Here is a 17106-nt window from a genome sequence, read left to right on the forward strand (position 1 = left end):
GACGCAGGGCTCAATCCCAGGAACCGAGGATCATGACCTGAGCCGAAGGCAGAGGCTTTAACCTGCTGAGCCACCCAGGCACCCCTAGACTGTAATTTTTTAAAAGCAGAAGTCCTTGACTTATTTATACATCCTAGTTCACCAAACTATTTCATGCAGAACAGAAATTCAGTGTTTAGTGAATAAGTAAATGAGTGATAAAGTTTGAATTAGCATATGCTCAAACAAACATACTGCATATTTAGCTACCACTTACTTATTCATTCAGTTAGTATTCATTGAGCACCTACTATATGCCAAGTACAGTTGTTAACACTAAACTAAACAAACTACTGATTTTCATACTTTTGCAGTATTTGAGAGGAAAAGTGATTTTGCAATTATGAGACTTAATAATAAATTACCCAAAAAAACCTACAAACAAAATAAAAGGAGTTGATTCCAAATTCTTAAGGGAAAAAAAAAGGCAGTAATGCATCCTCATCAAGTTGGATTTATCTAAAGAATAAAAGGATCATTTAACATCACAAAAATCTATCAGTGAAACTCACCACATTCATGAACTAAAGGATAAAAACCACAGGAGTGTATCAATCTATTTGGAAAACAAATCCAATAAAATTCAATACTCATTTATGTTTTTACAAAAAATATCAAGAGTCTAGGAATAACTAGATAAAGAGTATTTACCAAAAATTTATTGTAAACGCCATTAATGGAAAAATTTTAGATACCTTCTATTAGAGATCAAAAATCAGACAAGGATGCCTACCATTATCTTCCTGAACAAAAAAGTAATGATAATCCTAGTCAATAAAATAAGACAATATAAAAAACAATGAGCTATAGGAATAGAAGAAAAAAAACAAGTCAATATCTGCAGATCAACTACACAGAAAATCAAAATTATGATCAACTAAACAGAAAATCTATCATAAACCAAAAAACAAACCATAATAAAAGAGTTGAGCAAGGTTGCCAGATTTAAGTTGACTTACAAAAGTCAAGAGCATTCCTCAACATCAGCAATTATTAATTTAAAAGGAAAGCAGAAAACAGCAGCAAAAACTGTATTTTGCTATTAACCTTATAAGAATCCCCAAGACTATTAATATAAACAGAGCTTAGTAATTTAAAAATAGACTTTCCTCTACCACAAGTAGCATGACTCAGCATGATCAGGTTGTTAATTCTTCCCAAAATTTACCTATAAATTCAATCAACTCAAAATTCTAGAAGAAATTTTTTAGTGAACTCAAAGATTCTAAAATATATAGACAGAACCACTAAAATCTACTCCTGGAACTAAGATTACACTAAATCACTCCAAGTTAACTAACTGGAATTTAACTAAAAACTTGAAAAAAATAGAAGATGAAGAAGAAGAAGAAACAGGAGTAAGAGGAGGAGAAAGAAGAGGAAGAAAAGAAGAAAAAGAAAAGAAAATGACTGTAGAAAAGTATCCTTTCAGAAGATAAGCCTCAAGGAGGTCATAACCTTAAGGTAGCCCCAACTTATTTTAGCTTCTTTGGGGAAAAAGGTATGGAATCCTTTCCATTAAAAAACAAACAAACAAACAAAAAAAAAAAAACAAACAAAACAAAACAAAAAAAACCTACTTATACAGACAGCTATTTTCATTATGAAGATTCATTCTATACTTGAATAAAATAATTTGGTTTTGAAAGAAAGGAAGGAAGGAAGGAAAAAAGAGAAAATAAAGGTTCATAAATTGTGGAGTCAATTTAAAAGAGAAGAAATGAGAAAGGACCTGTTTTACCATACATGTGGATGTATCACAAAATCATATATACAAGATGACCAATATCAAGATGTGATGGGAAAAATATTAAAGGTAGCATAAAGGGAATACCCTTATAACCTTCAATAAAAGCGAGATGTTGTTGTTTTTTAAACAAGGCTTAAGAAGTACAAACTATAAGGTTAAAATTGATGGACCTGATTACATCAAAATCAAGGATTTCTGCTTATGAAAGATAATTACACATAGTTTAAAGTCTGGGGGCAAACTGGAAAGAAGACACTGGCAACATCCTAAACTTCAATAGTTATAACATATAAGGAATTTCTGAGACTTCTCTTTCTAGCAAAAAACAAATCAAAATAAGAAAGCCAATACAAAACTGAACAAAGGTAAAAACTGGCATTTCAGAGACGAAAAATCTTCAATGATTAGTGAGTCTATAAAGAGAAGCACAATGTTATCAGTAATAAAAGAAATGCAAATTAAAAGAAAGACATATCCTTCAATATCTATGAGGTTAGTAAAAATTAAAAATTATTTAAAGTAAGTATTATATATATATCTTGGACTTATATAAAAAATGATAATAGTGTGTCACAAACTAAGATGTATATGATTTATTTAATTCTCTGTACATGAGATTGAAAAAAATTATCTACTTATTTTAGCTGTCTTGAGACAACTCAACCTGTATCTTGCTCCATCTCTATATGATAAGGAATGTTAGAAGGAGAGGAGTGGAGAAAAGAAGAAGAAAAGGAAGAAGAAAGGAATAGGGAAGAGGAAATCAGAGAGCAAGGAGAAGTAGGAGGAAGAAGGAGAGGAGGGGAGAAAAAATTAGCAAGTCTTTTCTCAGACTAATGGAAATCACCTCAAAGTACTCTGGTCATGAAGCCCATAGACCAGTGTCCCAACCTGTCTGGAGTAATGACTAAGTGATACTATATTAAACATATGAAGAAGAAAATAAATAGAAGACTGGCAAAAAGACTCACTCGATCATATTAAAAAATAACCTGATAGAGGCTTCATAGAACTTTGTTATTTAAAAAGATCAATAATGAACTTCTCGGGATGCCTGGGTGGCTCAGTTGGTTGGACAACTGCCTTCGGCTCAGGTCATGATCCAGGAGTCCTGGGATCAAGTCCCACATCAGGCTCCCAGCTCCACAGGGAGTCTGCTTCTCCCTCTGACCTTCTCCTCACTCATGCTCTCTCTCACTGTCTCTCTCTCAAATAAATAAATAAAATCTTTTAAAAAAATAATAAAAGATCAACTCAAAATGGATAAAAGACCTCAATGTGAGACAGGAATCCATCAGAATCTTAGAGGAGAACATAGGCAGTAACCTCTTTGATATCAGCCACAGCAACTTCTTTCAAGATATGTCTCCAAAGGCAAAGGAAACAAAAGCGAAAATAAACTTCTGGGACTTCATCAAAATCAAAAGCTTCTGCACAGCAAAGGAAACAGTCAAAAAAACAAAGAGGCAACCCACGGAATGGGAGAAGATATTTGCAAATGACAGTACAGACAAAAGGTTGATATCCAGGATCTATAATGAACTCCTCAAACTCAACCCACACGAAACAGACAAACACATCAAAAAATGGGCAGAAGATATGAACAGACACTTCTCCAATCAAGACATACAAATGGCTATCAGACACATGAAAAAATGCTCATCATCATTAGCCCTCAGGGAGATTCAAATTAAAACCACATTGAGATATCACCTTACACCAGTTAGAATGGCCAAAATTAAGAAAACCAGAAACAACATGTGTTGGAGAGGATGTGGAGAAAGGGGAACGAACCCTCTTACACTGTTGGTGGGAATGCAAGTTGGTGCAGCCTCTTTGGAGAACAGTGTGGAGATTCCTCAAGAAATTAAAAATAGAGCTTCCCTATGACCCTGCAATTGCACTCCTGGGTATTTACCCCAAAGACACAGATGTCGTGAAAAGAAGGGCCATCTGTACCCCAATGTTTATAGCAGCAATGGCCACAGTCGCCAAACTATGGAAAGAACCAAGATGCCCTTCAACGGATGAATGGATAAGGAAGATGTGGTCCATATACACTATGGAGTATTATGCCTCCATCAGAAAGGATGAATACCCAACTTTTGTAGCAACATGGACGGGACTGGAAGAGATTATGCTGAGTGAAATAAGTCAAGCAGAGAGAGTCAATTATCATATCGTTTCACTTATTTGTGGAGCATAACAAATAGCATGGAGGACAAGGGGCATTAGAGAGGAGTAGGGAATTTGGGTAAATTGGAAGGGGAGGCAAACCATGAGAGACTATGGACTCTGAAAAACAATCTGAGGGGTTTGAAGTGGCGGGGGGGTGGGAGGTTGAGGTACCAGGTGGTGGGTATTATAGAGGGCACGGCTTGCATGGAGCACTGGGTGTGGTGAAAAAATAATGAATAATGTTTTTCTGAAAATAAATAAATTGGAAAAAAATAATAATAATAATAATATTGAACTTCTCTCATCAATCTCGGATGATACTTATTAATTTTGTTAAAGATTTTATTTATTTATTTGACAGATCACAAGTAGGCAGAGAGGCAGGCAGAGAGAGAGGAGGAAGCAGGCTCCCTGTTGAGCAGAGAGCCCGATATGGGGCTCGATCCCAGGACCCTGGGATCATGACCTGAGCTGAAGGCAGAGGCTTAACCCACTGAGCCACCCAGGCGCCCCAACTTATTAATTTTTTTATTCCCTTTATCTATGTGTCTGCATATAGGTGTACTACCAAGATGGAGAAAGGGTTATTTCTTATAATACCATTAACACCCATAATAACTTCCCCCAGAGAGATTCCTCTTTGCCTAGGTTTTATAGGACAGAAGGAATAAGTGTCATCAGGAATAAAAAAATAAAGTTTTCATAAATATTATTTTGATATAAAAAGACAGGCTATTTTTATTTAAATAACTATACCATTAAATTAAGAACGGAAATCTGTGTATATGTGACTATTTCTAGGTATAATTTTATCATTTTGATGATAGAAATTGATGTTATTCACTTACATCATTACATGGCAAACAAAAGATTCAAGAAGAAAATAAAGGATAATTTTTTACAATTAATACTCCTTAAATAACAGTTTCTTTTTTATTACTCTTAATAATAAACATAAACTAACAAAAATAAAAAAGAGTTTTGAACTCAATGTACATCTTTATTAGTTAGAGCCAGAGAAAGACTCACCAGGACAGAATATATGTGCAGACATCGATAAACAGGAGAGAAATCCACCAAATCCTGGGCTCCAGGTACCTGCAAAACAAGCAAGACTGTCAAAAATATGAAAGCAAAGCTATGAAGAACTTTGAGCTGCATTCATTTTTACTATTCAAGCATAAAAAATAAAAGCCAGTTCTAGTTTCTAGGAGAAAAACACAGAACAAACAAACAAACAAACCATGCTCCCAGAAACCTAGTTTTGATATTTTCAACATGGGATGCATAAACCATGAAGATGTCAGCAAGGCTGGGACACACAACAGAAGGATTAGTAACACCGAAGAGTAACAGGTGCCACGGGCCCTGCATCTGCTTTAAGATACATTTTAGGCTTCAACAAGGAAGCCTCCAGAGAGGAAGAGAAGGAGCTGGGAATGTGACTTTGACAACGTGACTGTGTCTTCTTGAATTCATGGCAGTCTATCTAAAAGACTAAGTTTCAATGGTCAAAACCAAAACTTGCCACACAGGAGGAATTAAATGACCTGCCAGCCAGCTTCTGAAGGGTGTAAGAATTAGTGAGTATTTACATCAACACGCAATCAAAATACAGAAATATGCTAGAAAGAGAGGGGAATCATGTAAAAAGTAAGATAATAAAAGGAAAAAGCCAAACCTAGAAGTAATACCAGAAAATTGCAATCTGAACAATGTAGACAGATTAAACTGAGACATCAAAAGACAAAGTAAAACAAACAACATGAGGTAAGAACTGGAGATAGTCACAATTCTAAAACTGTTTGGTTATGTGACCTGACAATGAGTAACTCACGATTTACTTTGGCCTCAATTTCCCCAACTGAAAAAGGAAACTATTCCCTATATTGCTGACCTACAGGAATTAAACAAGAATAAAAGGACACAGAGTAAATATTGAACAAAACAAAATAAAGCAAAAAAGAAAAGACAAAATTGCAGAAAGAAATAATCAGAATAAAAGACCTAGCTGTAGTTTCTATAGCAACACTGGTAACTGAAGAATTCATCAGAATATAAGCAGCAGGCGTGTCTACATTGGGTTGACCTGACTCGATTACAAGGTCATTTTCCCTTAGTCCATCAAGCAGGCCTCATTTCTTCCTTGGGAAGCATAGCATCCTTCACCAAGATGTTTTTCCTAGTGAAATCTCACTCTACAACTCGGCAGCACAATAGGTACTTTCCTGTCCCTCCAAAACCATCACCTCTCTACATTTATTGGTTCCACTTCTTGATTATTCTGTCCATTTGCTATATATTCATGATAGCATGCGTTAAATCTCTGTTTAAGAACCTCCCAGTGCTAGATACTCTGTAAGCGCTCAAAAACAAAACAAAACAAAACAAAAAAACTCTTGATCCTATACCATGGCCCAAACATAGATTTATTTAAAAAAAAAAAAAAAGCCATTAGAAAAGCTAGTGAGCATTACAAAACCACTGAGAAAAACATTTTATGGACAGATAAACACCATGCAGTTAAAAAGAAAAAAGATTAAAATGCATGTAAAAATTGTAACTGGAAGAGTACAAAAGGACAATAGTTTTCATCTTAATAACACAAAAAGACAAGAGGCTTTTATATTAGACACTCTTATTTGAAATGATCACAACATTAGAGCATCTTTACAGTCTCCCCTGTTGAGCTGCAAAGGAAACAGGTGAAGGAAATTTATTTTAGCTTGCCAGAAAAACAGAGCCTACTAGTGAAAACTTCAACTAAGCAAAATACAAGTGCAAAAAGTGAAAAATACAAAAATTCATTAAATTATATTGGTAGTATTTTAACTACATAAAAATTACACATACATATGAAAAAAGAAAGAAACATAAAAAGGTTTTGATCTGCATAGGAAACGAACCTTGTTTTTTTTATTTAGAATTAATGACTATAAAGTTATTTACTGAAAGTTTAAGGAAATTTAAGTAAATTCAATCACAGCTTCATTCCCATGTTCTTCTTTATGCAGTTTATTTACTTTGTTTTGCTTTGACTCAGAACCATGAGTTTCACTCAAAGGAAACTGCTCATAAGCCATTCCTCAGACAGGGCCATGGCCCCTTCCCACGTCAGACCCATCCTTACAGAATGAACATCCACATTAGGGAAGAGTTTCCCTAAAAACCTGTGATGAATAAGGTAGTGGTACCACTTGCTAATGTGCTAAAAAGAGAGATTTATCTGGGCCAACTTAAAAAACACAGATATATTTAGAGAGGACAAAAAGGTTTCCCTGTCATCTCCAACAAATATCTCCAACAAATATTTACCACCAAACCTAGTCTCTGTGAGGCTGTCTTGACATCGTCATCCTCAGCTTCAAACCATTTAAAATGCACTGACCCGGAAGTATTGGCTTTGCTATTTCTTAGCCTCTGCCACCATAATCCAGTTAAGTCTCCTTAAGCAAAGGACTGCCTGCTTTGCAGGCAGCCCACAGAAATCTGGATGAGAAAAGAAGCAGCGAAACGGGGCTTCAGTTCACAAACTTTACCTCGACCCCCAAAGTAGCCTACTATTTAGAAATCCTTTTTCCTCCATGCTCCCTTCTGCGAGGAAAGCTAGGAGCCCTGCAAGGAACCAAGAAGAGCGCTGTGAGGAGAAAGGTATGTAAAGCATGCACTGACTCATGTTGCTTTGAGCTAGATGTGTTTTCTCTGCTTCCACTAATGAAAAAGAATCACATCGACAGAAAGGCAAAAGAAGGAGGGCAACATACACTATACGTGAAGGAATGCCACACGTTTGGAAGGATAAGAAATGAACTTTCAAAAATCTAAAGAGACGGGAGTGGGAAAGAGAGCCAAAGGCCATTTCTCCTGACTCGCATAAATAGGTTTAAGGGCCACATTTTGCTCCCCATTTAAAAGGCACAATCTCTGTCAATGTTGTTTTCATTCTTCTTCTTCTTCCCCCTCCTGTTTGCCCTTCTTTCCCCTCAAGTGCAAAGAATGATTCAAGCAGGGTTAGGTTTCAGCTGGGGCAGAGGGAAGGGTCCAAGGACACTCTCCTAAGCTAACAATGACTGTTCCTAATGGCTTCTGTCTCCTAACAAAAGCCAGGACTCCGTCTTTATCAGCTTCATCTAATTTTTCCTTTCCAAAGTAAATAACACAGCCCTTGCATTTTACACATGTCCAAGTTTGACAAATCATTATCGACTGGGACTATAACTGATAAGAGATAACTTTGTGGTAGGACGTTGTCATTTCCTCTCATAAGGGCTTTCTTTCTGAGATACAGAAACATGATTAAAATAGTTAAACATTTCCTCTGCCTGGCAGTCAGGAACTCAAGACATTAAGATACTGGAGTCTGTATTTTTCTAGTTCAAATAGATCTATAGAGATACCAAGAGCAGCCACAAACAGTATACTCAAGATTATCCTGCTTTTTTAACTAGTTGTTTTCCTTATGAATTCACAGGAAATAATTTCATCACCAAGGACAGCAGCTGCCTAATTCCCCATATAGTTTCTGAATGGAGAGCCTTAGTGCTTTCTGTCAACTCAAACCTCTTTATTATCAGGGAGGAGCAAATTGTAGGCAAGATTTTAGGTTCTGTAACTAGCAAATCTGTGCCACAGAGCATGTTATAATATTATATGTTATGATATTAAAAAACAGATAAATAAAAAGCTATTAAAAGATTTCAGGAGTGGCTGGACTCCAATAATCAGAGGTAGATATCATGAAGGCAAGGCTTAACATTCTACAATTACACATTCACACACCAGTTAGAGATCAGGCACCACTAGATGCCAATATCCATGGCTAGTCTGTCCATTTCAATGTGCTTCTTACATTTGTAGGGTACATACTGAGAGCTTCCATCAAAGCTGTAGTTTTTGTCACTTATTATCTGTAGATTTTGTTAAATAGCATTATATCCTATCAATATACATCAGATATCACATCATGCCACTATGTAGGTGACAAAAAAATGTCTGGGGACAAAGGATGCTATAAAATAAGAAAAGTAAATCTATAAGCAGGATCCATGAAAGGCACCCTGAAAAAATGACTGTATGAGCCTGTGCAGGCAATATATATTGGAGATGTCAAGATTCAGTGTAGAAGTGGAAATATTAGATGGTCAGAAAGAAAAGAAGCATAAACATTTCTTTTTTTTTTTTAAGGATTTTATTTATTTGAGAGAACAAGCAGAGGGGAAAGGCAGAGAGAAAGGGAGAAGCAGAAGCAGGCTCCTCGCTGAGTGGGGAGTCGGACCAGGACTCGATCCCAGGGATCAGGGATCATGACCTGAGCTGAAGGCAGATGCTCAACCGACTGAGCCATGCAGGTGCCACCAATATTTTTTATCATAAAAATTCTTGTGAAACATTAGGATCTTTTTGATATGTTCTTCTTCTTCTCTAATATATCTTAGATCAAGACAAAGAAAGTTCTGAAAATGGAAAAGTTAATGGGTAAGATCCTCTCAAAAAGAATAAGGAAAATTATTTTACTTACTAAAGAAAAAGGGAGATTTTGGTTTTAAAATAAATAATGACATTCAACCTTTAATAGATACATCTGCTCAACATTTTTATAATACTTTCCTCACCCCCCCAACAAAGGATGTGAAAATTAGTAGCTATTTCTACTATCTTAATTAAGACTCACTAATGAAGGGAGGCAGGGGAAAAAAATATCTGCAGGTAACAATCTGATTGATCTACCTGCTTTATAGTGGGCAAGCATATCATTAGGAAAATGGAATAGAGTACAAGAAAAGACTGCTTGTCTCCTTCCACTCAACAATATTTACCTACACTGCTGATAAAGATAGTACATGAAAGAAAGAAATGCATTAGTGTGCTGTAGTCTTGTTGTTCACAGCTGTCCCAGGAGATACACATACACACAATACAGGCCACTTATTTTTCTCTTATGAAACCTTTCGAAGTAGGTGGATCATCCAAAAAAAGTATGATAAAAATATGCAAGGAATTTAGATATGTTTCTCACTAATCATTTGAGTCATTCTCCTTCTTGAAAATACTTTTGATTACCACTTTACACAAAACAGTTCCTTGGTATTAGTAAATGAATGTAGGGACTTGGTGCCCATTTCTGAGCATTAGTTGGATCTCAAGTCATTAAAATGCACCAGGCATCTTTCTGAAGGAAGAAGACAACAAATGGTTAGCTGAAAGAGCATTACCTTTGCACTCAAAGGATCAATTTTGACTGTTCATATTATGTCTGGAAGCCAGGAAATACCTGACAAACATTTTTCATCAGTGTATTTTTCTCTACAACTTTGCTTCCAAAATTTCAGAGAAAAGAAAGGTAGAATTCATGTGGACATAATCTTCCACAGAGCTGTACTAAACACCATGGATGTACCAACATACTAGAAGGCCCAGGATTCTAAGCGACAAAAATTAGCAAAAGTATAAGAGAATTTTCTAGATCTCTGAACATGTAAGAATACCACGAACAGAGCCCCATCCTAAAAACTGCAGGATCGGGGGCGCCTGGGTGGCTCAGTGGGTTAGGCCACTGCCTTCGGCTCAGGTCATGATCTTGGGGCCCTGGGATCGAGCCCCACATCGGGCTCTCTGCTCAGTGGGGAGCCTGCTTCTCTCTCTCTCTCTCTCTCTCTCTCTCTCTCTCTGCCTGCCTCTCTGCCTACTTGTGATCTCTACCTGTCAAATAAATAAATAAATAAAATCTTTAAAAAAAAAATGCAGGATCAGACTCTAGAGCTTCTCACAAGTTACTAGGATTCGCCCTGAAAAATCCCTAAACAAATTACCACTTAATTTATTCAAGTGTTTGCACTAAACAGAAGAAAATCAAGATAAATCACCATTTTTTTCTTTACCAAGACACTGCAAAAAACCTTGTGGCCAAAATCAAGATACTGCCTCAAGAATTCTCTGCTTGAAGCTGAACACTAGGGCAGTAAAAGTTCAAATTCTAGTAATTTTTACACTGCCAGTATGTGGTATCATCAGTATTTTTTTAAGCTAATTCTAATAGCTGTGTAGCCAAAACACTATCTTTTAATAAGAAAATTGGATAAGAAAAATGTAGTTTTATGTAGGAGATTGGCTCAATAAACTACTGTATATTCAAACAGTGGAGTACTATTTAGCAGTAAAAATAGAATGAAAAAGTTTCTATGAATTAATATGGAATAATTTTCAGGATATATTTTCAAGTGGAAAAACAAGGTACAAAAATACATATGTATTATATTACTAATAGTCATGTTGTATAAGGTATAAGGAAGGGTACTTGTATAAACACACACACACACAAACACATACACATTCATTATACTGATTACTTTGGAAGAAGTGGGTAGGATCAGGGTGGAAGGGATAAAGAGAAGAATGGGATATCACTGAATATATCTTCTTATAATTTTGCATTTTGAGACATATTTACATTTTACATACTCAGAAAATTAAGTTAATAAGGATGAGGAACTCTAAAAAATATACAAAAGAAACAAACCCAATTATATATCAACTTGGAAACAATCACACAGAAGAAAAAGTAGCAAAATTTTTTGAACAAAATACTCTGAACTCTAGCCCCAGTGGGATATATAGGATATATAGGATTAAAAGATATAGATATATAGATATAGATATAGATATACTTATAGGATATATATATAGGATAAAAAGAATTGCAGAGAAATCTTGAGCCTAGTAAGTTTACTGCTTTTAGTGACATTTGCAAAGCAATTCTGAAACTATTATGTGTTATATGAGTAAGCAAATGACTAAATATATTAATTCTCTGGGATCCAGAATTCTCAGAGGTACAAATATGGAACAGGAGAAGAAGACCTAGGATATTCGGGTGAAATTTAGAAGCACCAGTTCTAACTCAAGATTTATAAAACTCCCTATGTGTTAGTGCAATGTGTGTATTTCTTAGCTCTGTCCACATAAGGAATGTACTTAATGCCCACATCTCAGTTTCTATATACAATGCTCCAATAAAAGAGACAAGAGCTCTTTGATGAAAGAACTGACTCCAAAGCTAGCGCAGAACTTGGAGTGAACCAAGAACATCCTGTGCTAGAAAAAAAGGAAGTGCTCAAAAATTGATGGAAACATGTAAAAGGATAATGAGAAAGACTCCCACTGGCCAAATCTGGAACAATTAGAGAATCAAAATGAAAGACAAGAACAGAATAGAGCCCATTTTATGTAAGATAAGGACTCATGTGGCAATACTGAAACTAAAAAAAGGGAAAGGGACAAAAGGAAAGTTCTTCTGTATAGAAGAATGCCAGCTAATAAAAGTGAAAGAAATGAAAAAAAAAAAAAAAAAACAGAAAAATCACTGTTTTAAAATCAACAGAGTAATACATGATTCAGGAACAAATCAATGAATACTAAATCACCAAATCAGAAAAACTGCTAGGGAACAGGACAGTCCCAGGATCTGAGAGTACACAGATCCCTTATTAATTACAAAAAGAGAAGGGTACATTTACAGTGCTGAAATCTGGTAGACACCACCTTAACCAACTGTGTGCCTCCTGATATGATGCACTAAAAAGGACATAATATGACTTTTGTAATATTCCTGTCAAAAATGATTAGCTAAACATAATCATGAGGATTACCAGATGTACCAAAATAGAGGGATATTAAAAGAAAATAAACAAATGTAAAAATTAAATATAATGCATGACACTTGTCTAGATGTGGTTGCAGGAAAAAGTGAAAAAATAATCTGCCATCAAGGACATTACTGGGACAACTGAGGTAATTTGTACATGGGTTATATGTTAAGTGGTAATACTATATCAATGTTGCGGTCCCTGAATGTGATCACTGCACTATAGTTATGCAGAAGAATTTCATTCTTGGCAAACTATAGATTGTTGTGTTGAGATTTCAAATATGATGAAGCATGCTACTTTCTTTCAAATGGCTCGGCTTTGATGGGGAGAAGAAGCCTGATGAAATCGATCCTCCCAAAATCAAATTTTTAATAACAAAAGTGCCAAATTTTAAATAAGTGGCCTATTTAAGTGAAGGTACATGGATGTTCACTTTAACACTCTTGTAACTTTTCTGATGATCTAAAATGCTTAAAAAAAAATTCTCATAAAGAAGGTACTACTCTAGAGGCAGGGTTGGGAGGTGAGCAAGATAGGTGAAAGGGGTCAAAAGGTATAAATTTTCTATCATAAAATTAAGAAGTTATAGAGATGAAATGTACAGCATGGTGACTATAGTTAGTAATACTGCACTGCATATTTGAAGGTTTCTAAGAGGAATCTAAAAGTTCTCATCACAAGAAAACAAAATCCTATAACTATGTATTCTGATGGATGGGAACCAGACTATTATGGTGATCATTTTCCAATATATGCAAATACTGAATCATTATGCTGTACCCCTGAAATTAATATAATGTTATATATCAATTATACCCCAACTTAAAATAAAGAATGAAGGGATGGATGGATGGATGGATGGATGGATGGATGGAAAAATAGAGAGATGGATGGGTGATGGGTGTTCAGAAGAGGTCACATTGAGCTAGTCCTCAGGGGAAAGTAGAATTCAGTATTTTAGACAAGAATAAGAGAAAAAGGAGTATATTCCCTAATTAGGGTTATTAGCAACTTCGTACAGAGTGAAGGAGATGATTGAATAAGAAATTTGTATATAAAGGAGAAATTGTAGAAGACCTGAAAAGTCAGTAGATGTTCATAATTGAAGTAAATAATTTTAAAATGAAAAGAACTTTATACTGTCAGTACAATGAAAAAATTTTAAAGATATTAAATCAATGTGAGCCATAATACATCCTTGCCAACAGACCTAAAAGATAAAATAAGAAAACCAAAACAGAATGTCTAGAAAGTATGCCATAGTTACTCAACTTTCTAAATTGCTTTTATTGCTTTTGACTTTAAGCATGGATATTTACTCTTCATTTGACTATATATAATCTTAGTAGATCAGTTTTGATTTAGAATTAAAGAAAAGGGTGCCTGGGTAGCTCAGTCAGTTAAGTACCTGACTCTTGATCTCAGCTCAGATCTGGATCTCAGGGTCCTGACTTAAACCCCACATTGGGCTCCACATACATACATATATACATATATACATACATATATACATACATACATACATACATACATACATAAACTAACTAACCAAAATGTCCTCTGTTGGGGTGCCTGGGTGGCACAGTTAGTTAGTGTCTGACTCTTGGTTTCAGCTCAGGTTGAGATTTCAGGGTTGTGAAACTAAGCACCACATCAGGCTTCACATTCAGCACAGAGCTGCCTTGGTTCCTCACTCCTCTCCCTCTGCCTCTCCCCTCCTACCACCAAACAAATAAAGGAACCTCAAAAAAAAAAAAAGAAAAGAAAAAGAACTGAGGGTGGGTGGGTATTAGGCATAAGTGAATCAGGGTAGCTTTTCAAATTATATTCCCTCTCTTTTTTTTTCCCATAGATTTTATTTATTTGAGTGAGAGAGAGAAAGAGGGGGAACAGAGAAAGAAAGGGTGAGTCAGAGGGAGAAGCAGATTCCCTGCTGAGCAAAGAGGCCGACACAGGGCTCAATCCCAGGACCCTGGGATCATGAACTGAGCCAAAGGCAGATGTTTAACCAACTGAGCCGCCCAGGCGCCCCAAACTGTATTCTCTTAATAGACATACTCTGTACGTGAAATATCTAGAACTGTTACTCATTTTTACAAAGAACTCTGTTCTTATCATTTTTCTTCCAAACATATGGCCCTGTCAGTCTATCTTCCAATTCGCCATTTTTAATACAGATCCAGTATAAGTAATAACATATTTCTCTAATAGTACAAATGTGAAAATAAATGGCAATCTCCAATGTGCAGACACAACAGAGATTGTAGCTTACAGAAAAAAACATCCCTGGCAGCAACCTTGCTGATCAAGGAGATTATTTCTACCACACTTAGAAAGAGGCTAAGTTGGAAATACAGATTTTTATATAAATTCAACTAAAAGTTGACATATAATTTTTAAAAAACTTTTAAGCACTATGCAAGCTAACAGAAATTTTGTAAGCTCTTTCCGGTCCACGGGCTGCCATATGCAGCCTCTGACTTTAACTCTAAAGTACTAATGGCATCCTTTAGTTCACTTAAACTTACTGAGAAATAACCCTCATTTAGTCACCTGGCTGTCATTTGAAAGTGTTATGATAAGGAATTTGAAATTTGGGTCAAACATCATCATAACCGCAATTTTTCACAAGCAATTTAGCATTAATTAATTACTGTCACTACTTTATCAGTAAAGAAAGAGATGCTCAGAGAAATTACATGACTTGCTCCAATAACAGAAAGCTGACAGAACCTGTACTTTCTAAATACAAATCGTGTGTTCTTTCCAATCACCTTGTGTTATGGTCTGAACTGTGTCTCCCCCAAAGTTCCTATGTTGAAGCCCCAACCCCCAGTGTGGCTGTATGGAAATATGGCCTTTCAGGAGATAATTAGGGTTAAATGAAGTCAGAGTACATTTTGTTTAGTTAGTTTATGTGCATATGTATGTATGTATGTGGAGCCTAGTGCAGGGCTTGAACTCACCACCCTGAGATCAATCCAGTGAAAACAGGATTGGTGTCCTTATAAAAAAAAAAAAAAAAAAAATGAAGACATACCGGGGTGTACGGTCACAGAGAAAAAACTGTGTGGGGACACAGCAAGAAGGCAGTCACCTGCAAGCCAAGACAAGAGGCCTAAGAAGGAAATCAATCCTGATGGCACCTTGATCTTGGGACTTCTACCCTCCACAACTGGGAGAAAATAAATATCTGTTGCTTAAGCTGGGCAACCTATGGTATTTTGTTATAGCGTCTGGCAAACAAATAATCTTACTATCTCAAAATTAGTACAGTACCACGATCATAAAGACAGTTTAGAAGGCATTATATATTGTACGATATTTGTATTTAATTCAGCAATTCCATCCTCTTAACTCCGTATTTCAAAAAGGACACCAAAATCTTGAGAGCTCAACCTGACATGGATCATTTGGTCCACAAACATTTATTTACCTCACACTGTATAAATAGTTGAGGGAGAAAACAGTGACAACTGCTCTTTCACAGTATAAACAATTTAAAAAGATACAAACTAGAATAAGAGATATGCCAGAAGTATGGTGCCAAGGAAGTGTTCTAAGAATGCAGAAGCTCTGAAGTAATCTAGAAACAAAAAAAAAGAAATCATAAACCTTGCATCTTCAAACTATTTCTTAACCCAATACTGCTTTTTTTTTAAAGCAGACTGTTTGTTTACAGTAGACAATGCTCCATGAGTCCATGCAAATATGTTAGCAAAAACTGTATCAACTTGTTTTTCACTTTGATTCCCCAAAGGACACAGTCATAATGCCTTAATAGTACTGACTGACAGTATTGTGCATGCCAAGCACTGTGATGCGAGTACTATACAGGCTACTTCAGTCAATCCTTACAACTCCGCCCTCACAAGGCATTATTGTCCCCCTTCTCACAAATAATATAACACCTAGAGTGTCTTTTGTATTTTATCATCAAATATCTCAAAAATGATACACCTGTGGCGGCCAGGTGGCTCAGACGTTTAAGTGACCAACTCATGATTTCGGCTCAGGTCCTGACCTCAGGATGGTAAGATCAAGTCCCAAGCCTGTGTTGGGCTCCATGCTCAGTGGGGAATCAGTCTGAGATCCTCTCTCTCTCCCTTTGCCCTTTCCCTGCTCAAACGCTCACACATGCACACACTCTCTCTAAATAAATAAATCTTTAAGATAAGAAGAGATTCCTGATGAAGCTAACACCACAAGTACATTCTCAATCGAAAAAGTTCACCACTTCTAAAACAAAATTGTGAAGTCCTATCTAGATATTTAGAGAAGACCAGTAACATCCGCATATTCCTCAGGATAATATAGAGATTAAGAATAAATTCCGGGCGCCTGGGTGGCTCAGTGGGTTAAGCCGCTGCCTTCGGCTCAGGTCATGATCTCAGGGTCCTGGGATCAAGTCCCGCATCGGGCTCTCTGCTCAGCAGGGAGCCTGCTTCCCTCTCTCTCTGCCTGCCTCTCCATCTACTTGTGATTTCTCTCTGT

General features: G+C 36.2%; 1 protein-coding gene across 3 annotated transcripts in view; it reads right to left on the reverse strand.

Annotated features, from left to right (window-relative positions):
- EXOC6B (exocyst complex component 6B) overlaps window positions 1–17106 on the reverse strand; it is a 625057-nt gene that overhangs the window by 351289 nt on the left and 256662 nt on the right. For all 3 annotated transcript variants that reach the window (XM_044261370.1, XM_044261369.1, XM_044261368.1), the window contains one exon: window positions 4997–5065. In XM_044261370.1, the coding sequence (XP_044117305.1) occupies window positions 4997–5065 (69 nt within the window). The remainder of the gene's footprint in view (window positions 1–4996; window positions 5066–17106) is intronic.

This window comes from Neovison vison, chromosome 8 (genome assembly GCF_020171115.1).
Source record: "Neovison vison isolate M4711 chromosome 8, ASM_NN_V1, whole genome shotgun sequence".
In the NCBI taxonomy this organism is placed as follows: domain Eukaryota; kingdom Metazoa; phylum Chordata; class Mammalia; order Carnivora; family Mustelidae; genus Neogale; species Neogale vison.